Raw genomic sequence first — 19,671 nt, 5'->3', positions numbered from 1 at the left:
GTGGATAAGTAGTTATCTTGTCTTTTTAAAAATGTGTTTTTAAATTAAACTGCTATGTCACAACTTGTACAATTTTGCACTTATGTTAGTGAAATAGACATATTACTTAAAAAACATGAAACTATTCATCACTAATGTGTTTGTGGACTCCTCATTCGTTCATGCTTTATAAATTCCACAAAGCACAGATGCAGTCCTATAAGATTATTTCTTTTAGAAAAAAAATCCCTTAAGTCTTATTATCCATGTGTGGTTACAAAACATGTATCTCTTAATATAATCTTCTATGGAAAAGTATGCAGACATGTTAATTTTAAATCAGAATTGAGTGTCATCAGCTTCAAATGTATTACCCAATATACATTTTTAGCCCCATGTGCTGAAGTATTTACTTTTCATTCCCCATCCCACTTTACATCTTATATTTTGATTATTATTGGCAATATACATGAGCAGCATAAATAACCTTTTCTTCATTATATGTTTTGTTTTTAACCTTTATTACCTCCTATTTTCTCCCATGTTCTGAAAAGTCTGTATAAACAATATGAGATAATGCCAGATAATGGCCAATAAATCCCTCCAGCCAATTTCTGCTTGTTTCTAAGTATACAGAGAAGGATAATTTATTATAGAGGTTTGAATATACTCTTTTAAGTAACTGGTGTCTCCGCCTCACACAATAGCACTCATTAACCAAGGAAATATAAAAAAAGGAAATTACTTCACAGTTGTGATCAGTGCAAGAAATAACACAAACACAGATATTGCTTAGTTTAAACATTAGGCAGAAAGTATGTCTAATACATGCCATATTTTTTAACTCATGCCCCTTTAAATAGGTGGTTTACCTTCAAGTTAACTTTTAGTATGTTATGGAATGGCCAATTCTAAGCAACTTTGCAATTGGTCTTCATTATTTTATTTTATTTAGTATGAATTATTTGCCTTCTTCTCCTGGCTCTTACTAGCTTTCAAATGGGGGTCACTGACCCTGTCTGAAGACAAATGCTCTGTAAAGCTACAAATTTATTGTTATTGCTACTTTTTATTACTCATATTTCTGTTCCCACCCTCCCTTATTAATATTCCATATTCTCATTCAAATCAATGCATGGTTGCTAGGGTAATTTGAACCCTAGCAACCAGATGGCTGACATTGCAAACTGGAGAGCTGCTGGATAAAAAGCTAAATAAGTCAAAAACTCAAATAATACAAAATGAAAACCAATTGCAAATTGTCTCAGAATATAACTCTCTACATCATACTAAAAGTTAACTCAAAGGTGAACAACCCCAACAGTTACATCAATTTAGGTTCTAATAAATTATTTAATTCCTTTACTTTCAATAGGAGACGGGTGATAGTATGAAATCCTTGACCAGATGTACCTGTATACAATCAAAAACATTATCATTTGGGGTAAGTTATGATATTCATAAATACAATAATTCAGTAAACCACCAAAAATGACCAATAATCAGTCTGATTGAAATTTGATATAATGAGATTTTTCCTCCTGCTTGAGACAAATTCTGGGGTTTTCTTTTTACTGGTTGTCTCAGTTGAAGCTGAGTGGGTCAGGGCCCACTTAGCTCCTAACAAGGTTACAGATGTGGAGCAGTCAGTCATTTAGCTAAGAAATATCCAGGACATCAAATATGTTTTCACCCCAAATCTCATGCTAATTTACCTTCAAGATGGGCTTTTAGATACATTCAAGACAGCAAATTCATATCAAATCTCACCCTAATAAATCTTCAAGCTCAACCCCCACTACCACTCCTCCAAGCCCTCCTTCTCCAGTAGAAGGTAGACCCACAGTTTAGCATTTAGTGTGCTAGATCAATAAAAGAAATACATTTATTAGGTTTGTGAACTTAGCGTCAGTTTATGAATAGGGATTAGGTGCCAAGTTCAAAAACAGACACAACCTGCCATGTTTTGTAGTCACAGTGCACCTTGCCACTGATCTTTTGTAGCTGCCACTGTTAGGCTCAGATCTTTTTAGCTCTTGTTTGTATCTGACTATGATTTGCATGCTGGAGTGCTTGTGAACTGAAGCCATTTATGGATCCCCACACAAAAGTCCTGCCTGTGGTGGCACCTCCACCACAATGGGTGCAGAGTATAGGAGTTCTGCAGCTCGACTGGGTCAAGGTTGTTTCTCTAGATGGATTTTCAAATCATAATTTTGTCTTTGCATGCTTTTTATAACTTTGCCATAAAAGTATTTACAGATGCTTTTACATCCCCCATCATGTTCATGTTCCTCACTGAGGGTGCTGCCATATTTGAGCTTCTGTTAGCATTAGAAACTCTACTGTAACTGACATCTTGAGAAGGGACAGTCAGTTTGGCAAAACAGTCAGGTTTAGGAACTTCAAGTTACAATTACTTACAAAAGCAGCCCTATCAGTGAAAAACTATCAACATGAGCTATAGGTAACTTTTGATGTACATTATTATTTTGAATAACAATTTTTAGTGTCAGTATCACTTTAATAAAGGTTTGTTTTCTTGAAGCAAGAGAAGCATGGTGTCTGTGTGCAGTTTCTCCTCTGTCTAAAGAAAGCTGCAGGCTCATGTGAGATTGAGCTAACGGTTATCACATCTCTTAAGAAGAATGGCAACAGGATATTTGTGCATGGCATCTGAAAGTAGTAGACAATATCCTACATACCATTAGCTCCAAAGCTTCATTAAGAAGACCATTCCTCTTGCTGTGCAGGTAGGCCGTGGAACTTCCTGTCTTAGCCACCCTAATTCTTGCAAGTCTTGCTTTCTGTATTAGAAAAAAAAACAATGCAATGATTATTCCATATCAAATATATTGAAATTGTAATATGAGGGACTTCAGGTGAAGGACAAATTACAAGCAGTGAACCTTTATAATGAGTAAAAACCTTAAAACCCTGTTTTGTTCTTCCTTAAAATGTCTTTTGCAAACTTGCAGTACACATATTTTTGAAAATGCAACTAAAAAACATTCACTTTTAAGGGCACATAGTTAAGACCAGCTCTGTCCAACTATAGGCCTGATGTCCAGATATGGTCAAGGATGTATGTGGCCCGTATAAATGTCTTTGTAAGATATTATCATATTAATAAAATCCAGACCCCAACATGTGCTATGTTAGACAACTAAGCAACTTAATGGAAAGTTTGGACAGTGCTGTCAGTTACTGTATGTCTCTCCAGCAATACTGGACATGATCTATAACTCTATGCAGAAAGCTCTGGTCTAGCAGCAGGTGGAAAATAAGCAGGCTGTCTATCTCTGAGCTACAATCTGATAAAATAATTTAAATGGATTTGAAGATCGTTAATTATGCAAGCTCTTGAAACACATTTAAAAGTGCATATTAATTATTCAAATTCCTTTCATTAACAGTGCATCATTAAAATATATGCATCAAATGAAAGAAACAAAATAGAAGAAAAATGCAAGTAACTAAATAAATCCTAGGGGAAACTTTAACATTAACATACATCTAAAAGGTATGTTTAAGGAATAACAGAGTTTATTGACATGTTATATTGTTTATTACTGCCTGCTTAACATAAACAGAAAAATAAGAAGGTATATATTCTTAAATACAACAGAGCACAGGTTAGCTTCTTTAAACCAAGTCCTCAACGATTAAAAAAATATATATATATCACCCCACCATAAGCTTATTCAGAGGTTATTAAGAAAAGATGCATAAACCCTGAATCTGAACTTCCAAAAATAAATATAACTGTATTTTTTTACATGGACCTATCTGATTCCACAGATTGAAGAAAATCAGGAAAGTCTGTCCGTGCTCCCTAAGACTAGTTCCCTACCTACCTTAGGCTCATAGTGTAATGTATCCCCTCCCCTACCTCAGAGATATTCTGAGACTTGTACAGACTGACAGGCATAGGGACATCAGGTCCTAGAATTCCTCACATCACAAAGGAACAAGGTGGGAGGGGGTCACATTAAAACGTGGGCATAAAGGGGGTTTAAAAAGGGTAGCATGGTTTCATTTCAATCTGTGGAATCACTTATGTCTCTGTAAAAAAACATTTAGAATAATTTATGGAAGTTCATATAGTTTTTTTTAAATAACTCTAATACAATGAGCTCATGTCTAAAAGAGGGGTATATTTTCCCTTCAAATGGACATTCATTATACACTTAAAACCACCTTTGCTAAAATTAGCACAATAAATAGGACTTATATTGAAAATTTATTTATATCCATATTATCCCAATCTTTCAGTTGTTCTAAAGCACTCGTTAAAAAGTTGGGCTTTTTGCTGAACCTCCTCCCTTCTCCTTGTAAACAGGGTCATTTGTTTAGTTAAACAAACAAATCCCTGCCTTCTGTAAGCCGCAGCTTTTGAGTAGCTCATTATCAAAAGGGCTTCTCAGTGGATTTTTTAATTAGTTTTACCAGATCCTCCATTGCTCTGCGGGACAGGAAGTGACAGGAAGTGCTAAGTGAAACTGGCTTCATATTCTATTTGCCAAAAATAACAAAAAAACATACATATTTCATAATTTAAACAATAGGCAAAATTTATGTTTAGCAGGAGCCCTATTCACTGAGCTCATGTTGACAGGGGGTATATACTGTCACTTAAAGGTTAAATGCCATACAATTGTATACAATTATCAATAGATACCAGTATCTCTTTTTGAGGAGCAAAAGTATTTTATCTGTCATCCAGGTTTTAGTTTTGAGTTATCAGCTAATTTTGCTCTCAAGGCTCTATAGACTCTTCTAAATCTGGTAATGTAAATCAGTCATCAACTATCACAAGCATCAAACACTACAGTTTCCTTTCACCAGTAATCATTTTGTTTCACATAGCGGCAGCGTACTTGTAATTTCACTAATCAAAAGCCGTCTCTCTCTTCTACTGTTATCTCTGTTCAAACGAGCCTAGTTCCTTCTTCAATTCATTCAATCACAAAAGGTAAATAATACATGAAAATAGAGTCTTTAATAATTATATTATAGAATATAACCTTTTTAGGACCTCATGCAGAACTGTATGCCGTCCCCTGTAATTATTATTAGTTAATTACATTAGGAGTTTAGCAAGAATCAAGGTGTTGTAATTGTAGAGGTAGATAGCACTGCTGTCACAGTTCCAAAATAAGGAAATAATGAACCCTTCTCTGAATTCTCTGAATCTAAATAAAGCTTGTGGCTGAAAGACAATTACTGTATTTTTTTAGGCAATGACAAAACACCTGATGAAAGGGTTCTGTGCTATTAATTCATACATTTTGCTTTCAGAAAATAACAGCAAAGTTTATTTGATTTAGCAGAATTTCAAAACTAAAAGGATTTAAAGGTACACAGAAGTGATGGATATGGGTGGATAGAAACTGTTGGGATTTAAGAAACTAGTAGTGATTAAAGGCATAGACAGCTATACATGTAAGCAATATTATTGAGTTCCAGTTTTCTTAAAATAGTTAGTTTTCTTCAAGTATATATGTTGCTTTAATGTTAAACCTGCCTGTAGAAAAAAATCTGTCTCAAAAAACAGAAAGCACTTTTCAACTGCTTGAGCTGTGAACTCAATCTGAACACTATTCAGATGGGCTTTATGTGCCAAAGGGCTGCACTATAGGGGTCTCATTGGAGGCATCCATTTCCTGCCTTACAAGGACACAGAGCAAAGAAAGCTTCTTCCCACCATTAGTAAAGTACTATGTTTTGATGTTCAATTATGTGATATCAAATGCAATATTAAAACCCTTCTCTTCAATATTATAAATAATTAAGCCTGAGAATGGAAGATATTAATTAAATAAATCAAAGTAAACCAAGGAAAAATGACTTTCAAGTATATGCGAATCCTAAGCATGCATGTTCCACTTAACATGGTACCTGATCTCAGCTGACTAAATTGAAACTCCTGTTGTTAAATTATTCAACTTCTGGTTAGTTATATAAAATAAAATGAACCATAACTCTAGTGGGCAGTTTGTGGACAAAGTAGAAGCTCACCAAATATGAACCTACCTCAATAAGAACCCATCTCAACTCATCATAAGATGCCTATTTTCATGCCCAAGGAATACACACAGAATACTACTAGCAACATTTGTATATGAGTCAGTATAATCACACTAACACCCAATAAAGCATACATGCCAAAAAGTATTGCCAACTTCATTTCTCACGTTCTTCCTATTTCAAGTTAAAATAGAAAATTAGGTTCTAGAGCAAGCATATCTCAAATAAATAATTTTTTCTACATACGCCATAAAGGAGCATTGTAGGCACATAGAGGTGCAGTTCTTACTCCCTGAATTCTACATACATTACGAATAAGCAAAATATTGGGTAATACTAGTTCCACTCTGCATTTAGTGTATGCTTATCTGGGCACATAATGCTGCAGCCTGCATTACTTTTCTGCATTCTGTCTAGTCATGATTTGAGATTTGCATTTGGCTTTTTTTAGCCTCCACTGCAAACTAATCACCCCAAGTTCCAAGCTCTGGCAGCCCTGTGATGGATTACTAAGGAACACAATGTATCTGAGAACTCTAAGCTGCAAACTCTTTGTTGACAGGTAGGCAACATTACTTGCTCTTAATTAATTAAACTAGAAATACATTATTTTTGTACTAGCTGCAGCTGATTCAACTGCAGTTTGAAACAGTTACTATTGTCAAAATAGAAAATAAGTGTACAGGTATGGGATCTCTTACCTGGAAACCCATTATTCAGAAAGTTTAGAATTACAGGAAGTCCATCTCCAATAGCATCAATTTTAACAAATAATTCTCATTTTAAAAAACATATTTCCTTTTTCTCTGTAATAAAGCAGTACCTAACTAAGCTGTATTAATCTATATTGATGGCAAAACAATTCAGTTGTGTTTACTTAATGTTTCAAATTTTTTAGTAGCCTTAAGGCATAATGGTTTAAAGGAAAACTATACCCCCAAAATGAATACTTAAGCAACAGATAGTTTATATCAAATTGAATGACATATTAAAGAATCTTACCAAACTGGAATATATATTTACATAAATATTGCCCTTTTACATCTCTTGCCTTGAACCACCATTTCGTGACTCTATCTGTGCTGCCTCAGAGATCACCTGACCAGAAATACTACAACACTAACTGTAACAGGAAGAAGTGAGGAAGCAAAAGGCAGAACTCTGTCTGTTAATTGGCTCATGTGACCTTACATGTGGTTTGTATGTGTGCACAGTGAATCTTACGATCTTAGGGGGCGGCCCTTATTTTTTAAAATGGCAATTTTCTATGTATGATTACCCAATGGCACATATTACTAAAAAAGTATATTATTATGATAATGGTTCATTTAAATGAAGCAGGGTTTTACACTAGTGATGGGTGAATTTATTCGCCACGTGCAAATTCGCGGCGAATTTGCGCGATTTGCCGTCAGCGAATAACTACGCGAAACGCCCGCGAAAATTTGCGGAAAAATTTGCCGGCGTCAAAATTTTTTTTAAAAAAAACGGACACCGCCGTTTCGCAAATTTTTCGCTGTTTCGCGAATTTCGCGCGAAATTCGCTAATTTTTTGGCGAAGCGAAACATGCAAATTCGCCCATAACTATTTTACACATGAGCTGTTTTACTCAGTATCTTTTAATAGAGACCTACATTGTTTGGGGGGTATAGTTTTCCTTTAATTACAGAAATATTCATTATGTGGAAAACTTTAGGTTCCAAGCATTCTGGGTAACAGATCATATACCTGTATAACATTGATATTTACAGGTATACTGTATATAAGGACTATGATACCTAGAGAAATAATAAAGAATCCAGGGTGTGTTACAACACCAAGCTAGGTAAGAAATTCAATAATGCTATATGTAAAAAAGGTACAAACTTTGCTCAGGTGCAGTTTTTAAACTGTCATGGCCAGTAGCCATATAGCCAACATTTTACTATTAATTAATGGGGGAATGTAATAAAAGTCAACCAAAAAAAAACTGCAACATCTTCATTAAGACTGTTGTTATATATGCATTTTGTTACTGCCCATAGTACATTTGTAAGATCTACATTTAAAAAAAAAAAAAAAAGCCTCCTACCAGTGTTACTCTTCCCACAGCCATGTTTCACATGCGGGCAGCCATGTTTCACATGCATGCTCTTAATTAGAGAGCTGCAAAGCAGGAAGTATCATGTTAGACTTCAGTTCACTCCAGCTTTTATATATTTCATTTTGGCTAACTAACTATAGTGAAAACGTTTTACATTTTGCACAGTCTATTTATCCAGTTTCAATTATACTCTGCACAATTCCTTTAAGGTGGCATTATTTTTTATGTCACAAGATAACTTTTACAGCAAGAAGTTTTACTACATATACTGTGTAAACTACGGCAACCTTTATAAAATAAAAACATTTCAATGCTAATTATTGAGTTGATAAAGGGATTCTGTCACGGGAAAACATGTTTTTTTTAAACACATCAGTTAACAGTGCTACTCCAGCAAATTTCTGCACTGAAATCCAGTTTTTAAAAGAGAAAATATAATTTGTAATTTTAATTTTGAAATCCGACATGGGGCTAGACATGTTGTTAGTTTGTGAGGTGCCCTCAGTCATGTGACTTGTGCTCTGATAAACTTCAATCATTCTTTACTGCTGCACTGCAAGTTGAAGTGATGTAACCCACCTCCCTTTTTCCAACAGCAGCCCATCAGTACAATGGGAATATATAGTAAAATATATGGGGACTAAATAGTAAAAAACCAAGTCCAATCTGAAAGCACAGGATCAGGCACAATGACCTGAGATGGCTGCCTACATCCAATATTGCAACTAACTAAAAAAAATACACTTGGTTGGTTGTTGGTTGTAATGTAAGCTGTGTAATTTAGTGATAAAAACGACACCATAAAAATCAAGACAGAATCCATTTAAATACTTTCATAGGTGTGGAAAATGTATAAAACTGATTACAACAAGAGAAGATTTTTCATGCAATGCTGCACACAGTTTCTCATTTCTTTGCCCCATCTGGAAAATGTCATACAAATCAGAACGTTAGTAATAGGTCTAGTAACCCAACAAATTAGCAGGTAACATTTAGTGATTTCCACCCAATTGATTGCTATGAGTTAGTAGACCTCTTATTAACTGTCAGCTTTGCTTTATTTTAGTATTGAATTTATTTATTTGTGTTTTAATAATAGGGAAGCCATATGCCTCTTTTAGGAAATGTTATTGGGTAGCACTAAAAAAAAGTATTTCTAGTTATTTCACCCACGGCTATTTGCTGAAACAAGTTGACTCCAGACTTGAATCATTCGTAAAAACCATCACAGGCAGCAACAGAAATGGCCCTGTGCTTCCCCTACTGCTTTTGCTGAGAAATAAAGAGAGACAGGCTAGTAAAGGCAATTATTTGCCTGGTCGTTCTAATTCCTATTTAATCTGCACTCTAATTATAATATGGTTCTACTGCTTGCAGATGGGGTCATACAATCATGTCCCTGCTTCAAGCAATGCTCATAGCTGGCCCATTTGCATTCATGGTTTGGGCTTTTGGTAGTATGCTTTTGGGCTTTTTTTAGTCTCATGGGTTGCAAATGTATTGAACTACGATGGAGCAGCTGATTAGAAATGCCTCCTGTGTTTGTATACAGTCATTTAGAAAATGTAATAACCATAGGTGTACCTCTTGTGAGGAAAAGGGTGGCAACAACCTATGCAATTAAAATATATAAATCTGTCTACTTCAATCAGAATCAAATGCTGTTACTAAAATGTTTTTCCACTATTATACTGTATTTTCAGAATTTCTAAAACTCACTTTTACAAATCCAGTGAACTGACAGTCAAACCCCCACCCCTGTAAGAACAATTAGAAACATTGTTGCATTCAGATCATGATCTGCAGATTCTTGTGTTCCCGTAATCTATCTGCAGATCATATATGGAGAAAATCCAATGCACAAGCTGACTAGTTATTAATATATGTGGTTATGCCTTTAAATCTGCCCTCTAAAAGGCCAAGCTATATTTCTACATATATTTCTCTCATGAACAATAACAAATGAAATGTATGATGCCTGTTTTCTATATTCAGTACCCCTCTACATCCCTTACAACAGAATAACTCTTCAGGGTTTTGCAGACATCTTCAAAAACAAATTACAGTCCATTAATAAACAGGTGCTCACCCTTAAACTGGCCATACATGGGCCGACGTACCTAGTTGGCAGCTTATCGGCCTGTGTGTAGGGTCCTCCAACAGGCTCCAACAGGCTTTCCCGATCGATATCTGGCCAAAAGTCTGGCAGATGTCGATCAGGCATGATTAAAAATCCTGTTTGATCACGGCCGCATCTATTCGTTGATGCGGTCCTGCGATCCGACCACCCATGTTGGCTACATTAGGATCTGGTCGTTGGGCCTAGGGCCCACGATCAGATCAACCCAATATCACCCACTTTAATGTGGGCACACCGGCGAGAGATCGGCTTGTTTGGCGAAAACATCAAACGAGTGGATCGCTACGTGTATGGACCCCTTTACAAGATTTAAGCTATTTCTTCCTTTCCAAGATCCATTCTTCCAGTCTTGATTTTTTAAAATCTAAAACTGACTCATCTTGTCAACTTAATTCACAACTTGTTTCCTTGAATCTTTGCCCACTTTCCTTAAACCGTGGATACTAGCCAATTCCGTATATTCCCCTCTATAGGGTCAGGCCACACTGGGCTTTTTGGGGAGATTTGGTCGCCTGGCGACTAATCCCCTCGTTTTTGCGGCAACCAATCTCCCCAACGCCTTCCCTCACTCTGCGTCGGCTAAAATGAAAAAACACCGGCGCTAATCACACGCGGCAATTAGTTTTCCGAAGTCGCCCAAGGTTGCCTCACGAGGAAACTTTGGGCGACTTCGTAAAATGAATACAACACATGCCAGGATTTAAAGGCTAGTGTTAAGTGGCATAGTAGTTAGATATACTGGATGGTTCGAGCATAACCTTTTGAAAAATAGACTTGACAGGTACCAGTTTTGAATAAGGGTCAGGCCACACTGGGCATTTTGGGGAGATTTGGTCGCCCAGTGTGGCCTGACCCTTATTCAAACTGATATATTTATACCCATATTCTCTACTGAGACAGTCTTATATAAGTTCAGATGATTTACATACAACCAAAGTCAAAGGTCACATCTTGTTTAATTCTCCTCCTAAATTACAAATGATTTACATATTGCAAACGTCAGATGTCACTTCTCACTTCTAATCCTTCTACTATTAATCTGATGCCATAGACCACTCAGTTCTAATAAGAAAAAATCTAAATTGCCTTTATATGCATAATCAATTTGCATCTGACTTCTCTTCTTACCTTTCTAATCATTCTTTCTCTGTGCTTGTCTGCTATTGTTCTACCCCGAAGTTAAAAATCTTGAAAATTGGATGAAATAAATCTGAAAAATTTGTGAAAATCGCAAAGCAATTTTTCGGGAAAATGTAATAATAAATAAGCATAAAAAACCAGAGCGGATTTGATCGCAGTTTATAGCTGAAAATATTGAGATAAATTCGGACTTTGATAAATAACCCCCCATATGTATTATTTACATTTTGTTTCCTTCAGTCTTAGAATTACACTATCACAGCAAACAGCCATTTTGTGGACACACAGCAAGCAGCCATTTTGTGGACACAGTTATTAAGATATTTTTTTTATCACCCCATAATCTTGTGTATGAACCAGAATGGGGAATGTAATGCCCATGCACAGTGCCCTACATAATTATAGAGCCTGAGGAGGGAAGGGGCAATGTGAGAAGTGCAGTGATAAGTGCTGAATTGACAGTGAACATAATTGACTGCCCCACCTCTATGCCTCAGCTCAAATATTTAAATACCTTTATAACAGGTATGGATGTTTTAATGAAAAAAAAATCGTGTTTCATTTTTAATTTGCAAAGGACTTTCATTGTGCAGCTTTTTATGTGTAGGTGACAAGTTCACTTTAATCAAAATTGAAAAAAAAATATTTCCTTTCTCTCTGTATTAATAAAACAGTACCTTGTACTTGATCCCAACTAAGATATAGTTAATCATTATTGAAAGCAAAATAAACCTTTTGGGTTTATTTAATATTGTAGACTTAAGATATGAAGATACAAACTATGGATTAATAACCATTATCCAGAAAACCCCAGGTCCTGAGCATTATGGATAACAGGTCCCATACCTGTACAGAGAAAATGGCCCTGCTAGTACCAACATTGTAACTTCCCATCCATTAAATGGTGGCATTGGCAGTTAGTGGTACTTCTTCATCATATGAAACATACTGGCAGAGTGCAAACATAGGGCTCTTTTATAAACTTTGGGCAAATTTGCACCTGGGCAATAACCCCTAGCAACCAATCTGTGGCTGCCTTTGTACAGGCAACTGCAGGTTAAACAATGAAGGCAAGCACTTTATTGGTTGCCATGAGTTACAGCCTATGTGTAGATTTTCCCTGCGTTTATAAATTAACTTCACTATGTTCTAAATGTTGAATCAAACTGGGCTCCTCTGCAATACACGCCCGGAATTTTCAGTTAGTTCAGCTGCATATTGCATGCATAGGCATCGGAACCAAGGGGGGCCACAGTGTCCGTGGCCCCCCTAGAATTTTCCTCCTCCAGTTTGGAACAGTTTTTTTTTTACAGTTTTTTTTTGAGCTGGTGCATGTTTGGGCTGGCTCCCTTACCTGGCTGGTCCACTTCCATTTTGTACCACCCCCCTCCAAGCCGGTAAAGTGGCCAACGAAGGAAAGAAAGCCCCGCCTGCCGAACTGAGCAGTTTTTTTTTACCACGCCACACCCCCTAATTACCATGTTCATTCTACAAAATTTGGCAGGTTATGAAAGTTTGAACACATTTCTGTAGTTTTTTGTTTTATTACAGTTTTACTAATGAAGGTAAAATGCTCTTTAAGCTGTGAGTCTAACTTCTCCCACGGGACAAAACTGATACAAATGTATCTTAAGTATATATTCTGGGCTCTCTGCCAAGAGCCAATTAAATTTTGGCTGTTCAGTGCAGAGAAATTGGGACTTTCCTGTTCAAATGGAGTACTGCGGGTTGAGCTCTCAAAAGAGGGACGGTCCATCTCAAAAAGGGACAGTTGGGAGGTATGGTCTGGGAGGTTGGGAGGTATTTGTAGCAAGCTAGAAATAAATGCCATTTTTTATTTCAAAGTTTTATGGCACAGGTGCTGGACAACTTAACCTGTGCATTAACTAATTACAAATTGTAATATGAAATAGTCCCAGAATGGGAGTGCACTTCAAGCCAGGTTTACTGTCATCACAGTTTAGTGGAACATTGCACAAGAAAAGATATTGCCCTGTGGAGCTTTGCTGTGGAAATCATCCCCAGTGGGGGTGCTGCACAATTAGACAGCATCTATGTCTATGTCTATGTATGGCCACTCCTGCTGTTTTGCCATTGTCTTATGATTCATTCCTGTTCCTGTTTCCCTCTTCCTTTCTAAACTGAGAACAATAATGGGACAGGCCACACCTACCTACCATGTTGTAATAAATGTACCAGAAGCAGGGGCGTAACAATAGAGGAAGCCGATCCTGCGGCTGCAGCGGGCCCAGGAGGGCCTAATTTATATACATTTTCAATAAAAAAATGTTAAAACAAGTCAACCTCTAAACATTTTGGGGGCCTGAAAAATAATTTGCTGTAGGGCCCAGAAATACTGTACCTAGTTCAGTTACTGTATGTCTGGCTGTTTTGCCTGATCTAACACAGCAGAATCATTTAATCCACTACCAGCCATTGAACACATTTCTGTAGTTTTTATGTTTTATTACAGTTTTACTAATGAAGGTGAAATGTTCTTTAAGGGTACAATTAAGCAAGCAGATTCCCCATTTGGCATGGGATTTTTACACTTTATAGAATTATTCTGATGGAAGAGCTACTGCACTGCAAATAGACCACAGTTCCTAACGGTGTATACTTGATTATGATTTAACTGGCTTCAGGCACATGTACTGTAGCAAGAAGTTGCTTTTATTTTATCCCTTAAGGAACCTGTCTTTACTGAAACATTCGCCCTAGAGCTCCTCAGAGTGAGAGAGAGAGTGCTTGTTCCTATTAGATGGAGACTGTTTATGATTGTCTTAAAACCTATTGTTGCATTTAGCAATATTCATGTACATTGTATATAAAAGAAATGCATATTTAATGGTGCTTAAAGATTAAAGGAATAAAATAATTGTGTCGGTAGCCCATATCAAAGATAGTGTGTCCCGCAGATGCCTCTTTCCTGCTACTGACAGCAATCACACATGATTTTCCCAGCTCCCATTGAATTTGACACCCTGTGTAATTCTATGCACAGAGAAAACTAGTGTTTCCATGGCTACAGATCCCTCTTCCTACTTTTCTGGTGATCTCAATGGTATTTTGAGTTTTTTTCATGACCTGCATTCTAACAAGTAGTCAATCTCCTATTAAAATATAAAACATGTATCTGCCATCACTAGAACTCCTATCACACCTTAGCTGGAGTACTGAAAAACTGACTCTATCCCCGTACCCATTTTTGAAAGTAGAATGAAATAGTTCAAAGTTAAAGGAGAACTAAAGCTTAACTAAAGAAGTAGGCTATAAATGTTGTACATTATGTTTTGGACTTCTGTACCAGCCCATAGCAACCACAGCCATTTAGCAGTAAAGATGCCTCTGAAGATGCCCCAGTAGCTCCCTATCTTCCTTTCTGCTGATTTACTGCATATGCTCTGGCCTGCTATTACTTATCTGAGCTTAGGGACCTACTCACAATATACTTTACATATAGAGCATAACTGTCACAATTTAAGGCTGATTAGTAATTAATACAAATTATTAGTAAATAGCAGCACCGAAACCAGTGCGACTAGCACCAGAATTTAATAATCAGCCCTGTAGCATCACTTATATTACAGGCCAACCTCATTTGCTGCTTGATAATTTGCGACGACCACTAAGCTTCTCAATAGCTGCTCAGAGCCCACTGAGCATATGAGTGTCGCAGACACTAAAGTTATCTCAATAGCTATGTAAGACATGTTTCTTTTATTGACGATGTGATCTGTATTGGCCCTTGATTCCAACATTTATCACAACTCATTTAGATTGTGAGCTCTTTTGAGCAGGGTCTTCTCTTCCGCTTGTATAGGTTATGTGAGGAATTGGCTCTGCGTTCTGTCCAGCGCGGGCGCGCGACGCGGGACGCAAAGGCGCCGGCGCCGGTCGCATGCGCGAGGACGCAGGCGAAAACGCCCAAGACGGACGTGCTGGCGTCAGTACTGCGACGCCAGCGGAATGACGCCAGTTTGGCGCCAAAGTAGCAGTATTTAAACTTGATTCTGACTGAGATGCATTGCCTGGTTATTAGGTTGTTTCAACTGAAATCCTAGCGTGCTACACTTCTTGAATTCCTGTTATCGACCTCTGCTTCTACCTGGACTGTGATTCTTGCTGCCTGTCTCGACTTATTGGCCTGTCTTATTGTTTATGGATCTCGCTGCCTGCCTTCTGACCTCGGACTTCCTGACCACGACTCTGCCTTATCCCTTGTACTTCGCTATCATCTCACTGGCTACTCTCCACAACCCTGCTCCCCGTTCCACTCCAGGTCGGTAGCGGTTGTGTGAGGCGCTTGTGGGTTCATTATCTACCGCTCCAGCTCCTTCTACGACTGGATTATACTGGTAAATCTGACAGGTTATTGGTAATTTTTTGTACAATGTATGTAACCTGTATGTGTAGTGCATACACCTGTATATTGTATAGCACTGTGGAATATGTTGTCACTTTATAAATACAATTCCACTATAGAAAGTCTGTTTTTCTGGAGGGTAAAGTGGTTTATTTATCCAAACCAGCCCATGTTTTGGGCTTCAGGCTTGATTAAGGGCTGGTGAATCTCTAAATGTCGCCTGGTTTGTGGCACAAATAAATCACTTTACTTTCACCGTTTCATTGTATTGCTGAAGTATTTAGGTCCAGTGCAACCCTAGGTACCTGACCTAGGTGCACCCTCCCAGCTGTCAACAATGCATGCAAAGTCACATTTGGTTGTGTGATGTCACTTCCACCCATGCCCCACTACAATATGCATAGTACCCCTAACCTTTCCACCATAGAAAGCAATTCTCCAGCAGCAGTTGGGGGGATTTCTTTTTTTATTACAATAAAATATAATATATAGGAACCCAAGGGTTGCCACCCTAGGCATGGCCCCTTGGCTGCCTATATTTAAATAAGACCCTGTACAACAATGCAATGAGTATTGGCCTAGAAATATCTAATGTGTTTTTTCAAGTGAATGTGCACAGAGTGTGACCTTGCTGTTAAGGTCACATTGCCTTCATCAATTCCACAGAAAACAAGTAGGATTTAAGGGGCTGCTGGCAGATGTCCTTTACAGTTGCAGGCTGACTAATACCATTTGGTGGCTGTTTTACATAAAAGGGTACACCAGGGTCAGTCTGAACTATTCAACCAGGACTGTATTGCACAAGCCTCAAAGCTGTTTTGCTCTGCAAGACAGGATTTTAGTTCCATCTATGTGAAGATGATTGAGGAGTCTCAAAACATTGATTACTGTTTACTAAAACAGCTGTGTCTTCTTAAAAGATTGCCTTAGTCTGCACTGGGATAATGCTAATTCAAAGAAAGAATACTGCTTTGTATGCTTCACTGAGGGCCCCAGTGCACCTTCATCATAGATACATCTGTAAGAGGATGTCTGCACATACTGGGACTGGGATTGTCTGGTTTTAACACAGGTCATATTACACCTAATAAACTCAAAATGTCAACCAAAGATTGTTCTTGAAGAGCTGTGATTTCCATACTGTGTTGTAATACTGCTGCCCATTTCGGGATTACAATACATTATGTAATAAATCCTGTCATTTCTAAAACATTTTATCCAGGTATACTGAAATGTTTTCTTAATCGTTTCCTGCTATGCAAACAGCATTACTTCAAATCCAAAAATTTGCATGAAGATATATGGAAATGACCATTTAAGTGCAAATGTGCATTTAAAGAGATACTGATGCCAGAAATTAAACCTTATTTTTACATCTGTCATGCTATGTTTGCCTTAAAAGGATTTGCCCAATGGTTTTATATTACATAACTGATTTCCCTGTTTCTCTATGAGGGGGTCTACCATAATTGAGCAGCAGTAGCCTGTTAGCATTAATAACTGACAGGCTCATAAAGGACAGATTAAGTAACGCCAAATAGCAGTTACTTAAAAAACCAAATGTCATATGCTTTTTGGAAGCATATGTTTGACTGATTCTCTAATCAGTTCAATTCTATTGGAACTACAACCTTTTAATAGATTTCTGTCTGCTCTGCTTGTCAAATAATACAGGAACAATCGATTTTTATATTATGTTATGTCTGATGATGGGTATCCACAAGCTGTGCAATTAGTATCAGTTGTCCAAAGTCCAGCATTCTAATTCTTATCAAACAAACTGGGCAGACCAATTTTAAAATTAGTTCACACTGTGAGGATTTCTTTCCATCGCCCCATTGTGGTGCCATGACCAGTGGCTGGGGGCCAAATTTAAAGACCAGTAAGGGCCAGGTTTGTGAAAAATGCTTAGGTGTTTTCCATTGGCGCCAATAACATGGGATGCCACTGCATCAGGTTTGCTCAGGAACACCCTCTAGCACCACTGATTATTTAAAGATAGTTTTATGCAACCTGGGTGCAATGACTAATGGGCTTGGGTTAGCCAACGACTGCATTTTTGCATTTCAGCTGTGCCAAAAGCATTTATTTTTTTAATTTACTAGACCCTATTCTTTATTCTTTTTTTGACCATTCTTCACTACTACTTCCCTATCTGATAATTATAGATAGAACCATTGATATGGCATTAAAATGCTATATTATAAATCATGGCCCCTGCTTGATAATATCGGCCAAGTGGCTCATGGACACTTATCCATATATGTAATTAATATATCCTGTTTAAAGGGAACCCAATCCTCAGTAACCTCTAGGGAGTCACAGAGTAACTGTTAACCTTTATGTCTAATACCCTTGGTGAAAGCTTTTCAAATACGTTAAATTGCTGTCGGAATAGTGACATCACAATTATTTTTTTCTTATTCATTACAGAATAGCTATATAACATAAATACAAGGAATACCCTTATTCTTGTTTTATTTTAGGTTACTGGAGCCTGCAGCACAGCACACAGAATATCACATCTTTCAGTCACTGCTACATAATTGTTTCAGGTCATATTCCGTACAAATTATGTTCAGACTTGTTTTGACACACAAAGTACAACAAGCTAAGGTTAAAAGGGGCACTCACTGCTATCCAAACATGGTTAGAAGGGCATTGTTACAGCTTTCCATTCAAACACATTTCTAAATCGTTGGCCAACACATTACTGACCTTTTGTGCTCGTCTTTTATCAGCACGCTGGTTCTGGTGGTAAATCCGGCTGAAGTTTGACACAATTACAGGGACAGGCAGTGCAATGACCAGCACACCACTCAGTGAGCAAATGGAACCAAAGATTTTCCCTGCGATAGTCTTGGGAACCATGTCCCCATATCTAATAAAGAAAAACAAGAGAAACAGATATTAGTAAAACCCTACAGATTATTACATTTTTATTATTACTTTTAAGCGAAAAAATACAGCATGATGTTTCTGCAGCATTGAGACATATAACAATATCATCCAAATCACTTAATATATTGCAATATTTTTTATTTATATCAGTGGCATTCATTTTGTTATAATATATGGGTTGTATCACTTACAGCTGTTATGCTACACACTTATTGCAGTTATTACACTTGTTAATGTAACAGTTTGTTGTATGAGTAACAGCAAACAGATATGAATATACAAATATAACAGTAACTCTCAATCCTTACTAGCTGTATTAGGCAGAAGATATAGATACAGTAGATACAGTCCATGGTTTTCTGGCTAAACCAATCTTTGTCATGTGTTCCAATCTACCACTGGTTTGATTACAAAATTAAAATTGACTTACCAAAATGAAAACGATTGTGTGACTTGCCCACGCATGATATAACCAACTTTTCCTAGTGCACCTCCCTTGCACTATTATCCAGCAAATTGTCCTGTAGGACTGGACGGACAAACCCCTATTTTGCCTGGTGGCAGCCAGATTACTAATATGGGTTTTCCCCTTTAGCTGCTATGGGGCACAGTTGCAACAATTTTCAAAATGTTTATGCAGAATGAGGCAGATAAAATAGGGGCTGGACATATAAGGGGCCTCAATTTTAATGGTCTTAAATGTGGCAAAATAAATCAATTTTTTTCCACCACTATTTTCACTATTTTCATAATGTGCCCTGGGTTTTGATATTGTGGCAAAACAACTATGGTAGATTTGTAAACATAGGTCAATACAGCAGGAGAAAAGGAGCACAGTTGTGCTACATTATGACAGTAGTACATGTAGACAAGCAGCAAAATAGTGGAAAAGTACATAGAAAAGCTGCTTTCAATAGCAAATACGTTTACAAATTTCTTTTACTGTGAAATATATTAATGTCCCCTGACCTATATAAAGGCAATTTTCCAACTGCACTGTGTTGTCACATGATCACAGAACTCCTCAGTGC

General features: G+C 37.2%; 1 protein-coding gene across 4 annotated transcripts in view; it reads right to left on the bottom strand.

The window, feature by feature from the left end:
• Positions 1–19,671, bottom strand: part of kcnd3.L (potassium channel, voltage gated Shal related subfamily D, member 3 L homeolog) — a 242,472-nt gene that overhangs the window by 17,668 nt on the left and 205,133 nt on the right. For 3 of the 4 annotated variants that reach the window (XM_041580827.1, XM_041580828.1, XM_018244744.2), the window contains 2 exons: positions 18,458–18,620; positions 2,685–2,786 (listed from right to left, as the gene is read on the bottom strand). In XM_041580827.1, coding sequence (XP_041436761.1) covers positions 2,685–2,786; positions 18,458–18,620 — 265 coding nt within the window. 4 annotated transcript variants of the gene reach the window in all.

This window comes from Xenopus laevis, chromosome 2L (genome assembly GCF_017654675.1).
Source record: "Xenopus laevis strain J_2021 chromosome 2L, Xenopus_laevis_v10.1, whole genome shotgun sequence".
NCBI classification, from domain to species: domain Eukaryota; kingdom Metazoa; phylum Chordata; class Amphibia; order Anura; family Pipidae; genus Xenopus; species Xenopus laevis.
This window is presented reverse-complemented; position numbering and strand designations above follow the sequence as displayed.